Below are 1,588 nucleotides of genomic sequence, written 5' to 3' on the forward strand. Positions count from 1 at the left end.
AAGAAGCTGATGTTTTCGATTTTTCTCTAAAATCGATCTATCTAAATTAAAAAAAAAAACAACCTAAATTACTAATTAACTTTTAAAACTGAAATTATTTTTTGCTAATCTACCCTTAAAAAAAAAGGAGAGCTCACTCTTTGAAAAAGGAGTAGCACGTGCCCACATGGCTGCTTAGGGAAATCAAGACCCAAAAGAGAGAAAAAATGAGAATGTCAGTCCAAAAAGCATCCTCAAAATTAAAGAAAAAAAAAGAGGAGACTCAACTGTCTTTCACGCTGCACTACCGTCTCAGCAACCGTGCCGCCGCCGGAACACCCACCATAGTCACCGTTGATTAGCTGTCAGACAAGAAGAGACAACAATATACATAACAAACCAGGGCGTATAATTAAACAGTAGAAACAACGACAATTGAAATGACAACAATGCCGTCAATTGCTAAAGTCAATTCCATTTGTTCACTTGGGTATTCACGTAAAATTACAAAAATCATAATACATTATAAAAAAAGGAAAAAAAAAAAAGAAACTACGTACTAAACCGTATACAAAAAAGAAAAAGGAAAGGGAAAAAAGTCCTCCGTAGATCGAAGCAGTCAATCGTCGGAATCGTCATCGCCGCCGAAAATGGAAACACGATTGTAAAGCAAGAACAAGATGAGGAGAAGGAACAAGGCGACCCCAAAGGGAGAGCCGCTGACGCGGTGGATGGTGTCGGGTTCGCCGGTGGAAAAGACGGCGGAGACGAAGGAGCCGCGATCTGAGGAAAGGAACTGGATTGTGAGGAGGAGGATGATGGGCAAGAGGAGGAGACCGAGGGGAGTCAAGAGCTCGGAAATGGCTTCAGTTATGGCTTCGCCTTGATCGCCGAACAAGAATGGGGCTAAGACCACGATGCCCACCACCACAGCTAGTATTATTCCATGGGGTGCACCTCCGCCTTGTCTTTCGGGTAACATTGTAGTTGTTGTTTCGTAGGGTTGGGTCTTGGTTGTTCCAAAGGTGTTTTGGGGTCTGAAACGAGTGATGTGAGTGAAACTGTGAAAGGGAAGAGGGGTGTTGGGCGGCTTGAAATAAGGGTGGGGAGACGCGTTTTACCAAAATTTTAAATTATTAATAATATTTTTATTTAACTTTGGAGATTCATTGTTTGTATTCATATTTTTTTTATGTTTTTTTTATATATCTTCATATTAAAGTTATCAGTCTTCCATTAATATTATTTTCAAAATTCAAGCATAAATTTTATAAAATAAGTGTAATAATAAATTTAACCTTAAATAATTTTTTATCATTTTACTTTTATTATTTGTATCAATTTAGTCATCAATTTTAAAATTTCATCAAATTATTTTTCTAACAAAAGTTTAACAAAATTTATTAAAATTTCATCAAATTTAGCGATGGTGATATGAAAACTTGCATAACAGTTCATGTATGCTTAATAAAAATTTAAAAATTTAATACATATTTTAAAACTATCCATGTCACCAATAAGTACGCTTAGATTATCATATAGGTTGTCACATTTGTGACGTTAAAATTTTAAAATTCAGTCAAATTTTTCATAAAAAGAAGTATTTTAA

General features: G+C 35.4%; 1 protein-coding gene across 1 annotated transcript; it reads right to left on the reverse strand.

Moving 5' to 3' along the window:
• Positions 1 to 438: 438 nt before the first annotated feature.
• On the reverse strand, positions 439 to 1,067 carry LOC105778352 (uncharacterized). Its single transcript, XM_012602039.2, has one exon. The coding sequence runs from the start codon at positions 959 to 961 to the stop codon at positions 599 to 601; it is 363 nt and encodes a 120-aa protein (XP_012457493.1). The 5' UTR covers positions 962 to 1,067; the 3' UTR covers positions 439 to 598.
• Positions 1,068 to 1,588: the final 521 nt, after the last annotated feature.

Source organism: Gossypium raimondii, chromosome 10 (assembly GCF_025698545.1).
Source record: "Gossypium raimondii isolate GPD5lz chromosome 10, ASM2569854v1, whole genome shotgun sequence".
Classification (NCBI taxonomy): Eukaryota; Viridiplantae; Streptophyta; class Magnoliopsida; order Malvales; family Malvaceae; genus Gossypium; species Gossypium raimondii.

Excerpts from the sequence above, each read along its gene's own strand:
- LOC105778352 (XM_012602039.2), bottom strand. The coding sequence starts at position 961 with ATGTTACCCGAAAGACAAGGCGGAGGTGCACCCCATGGAATAATACTA.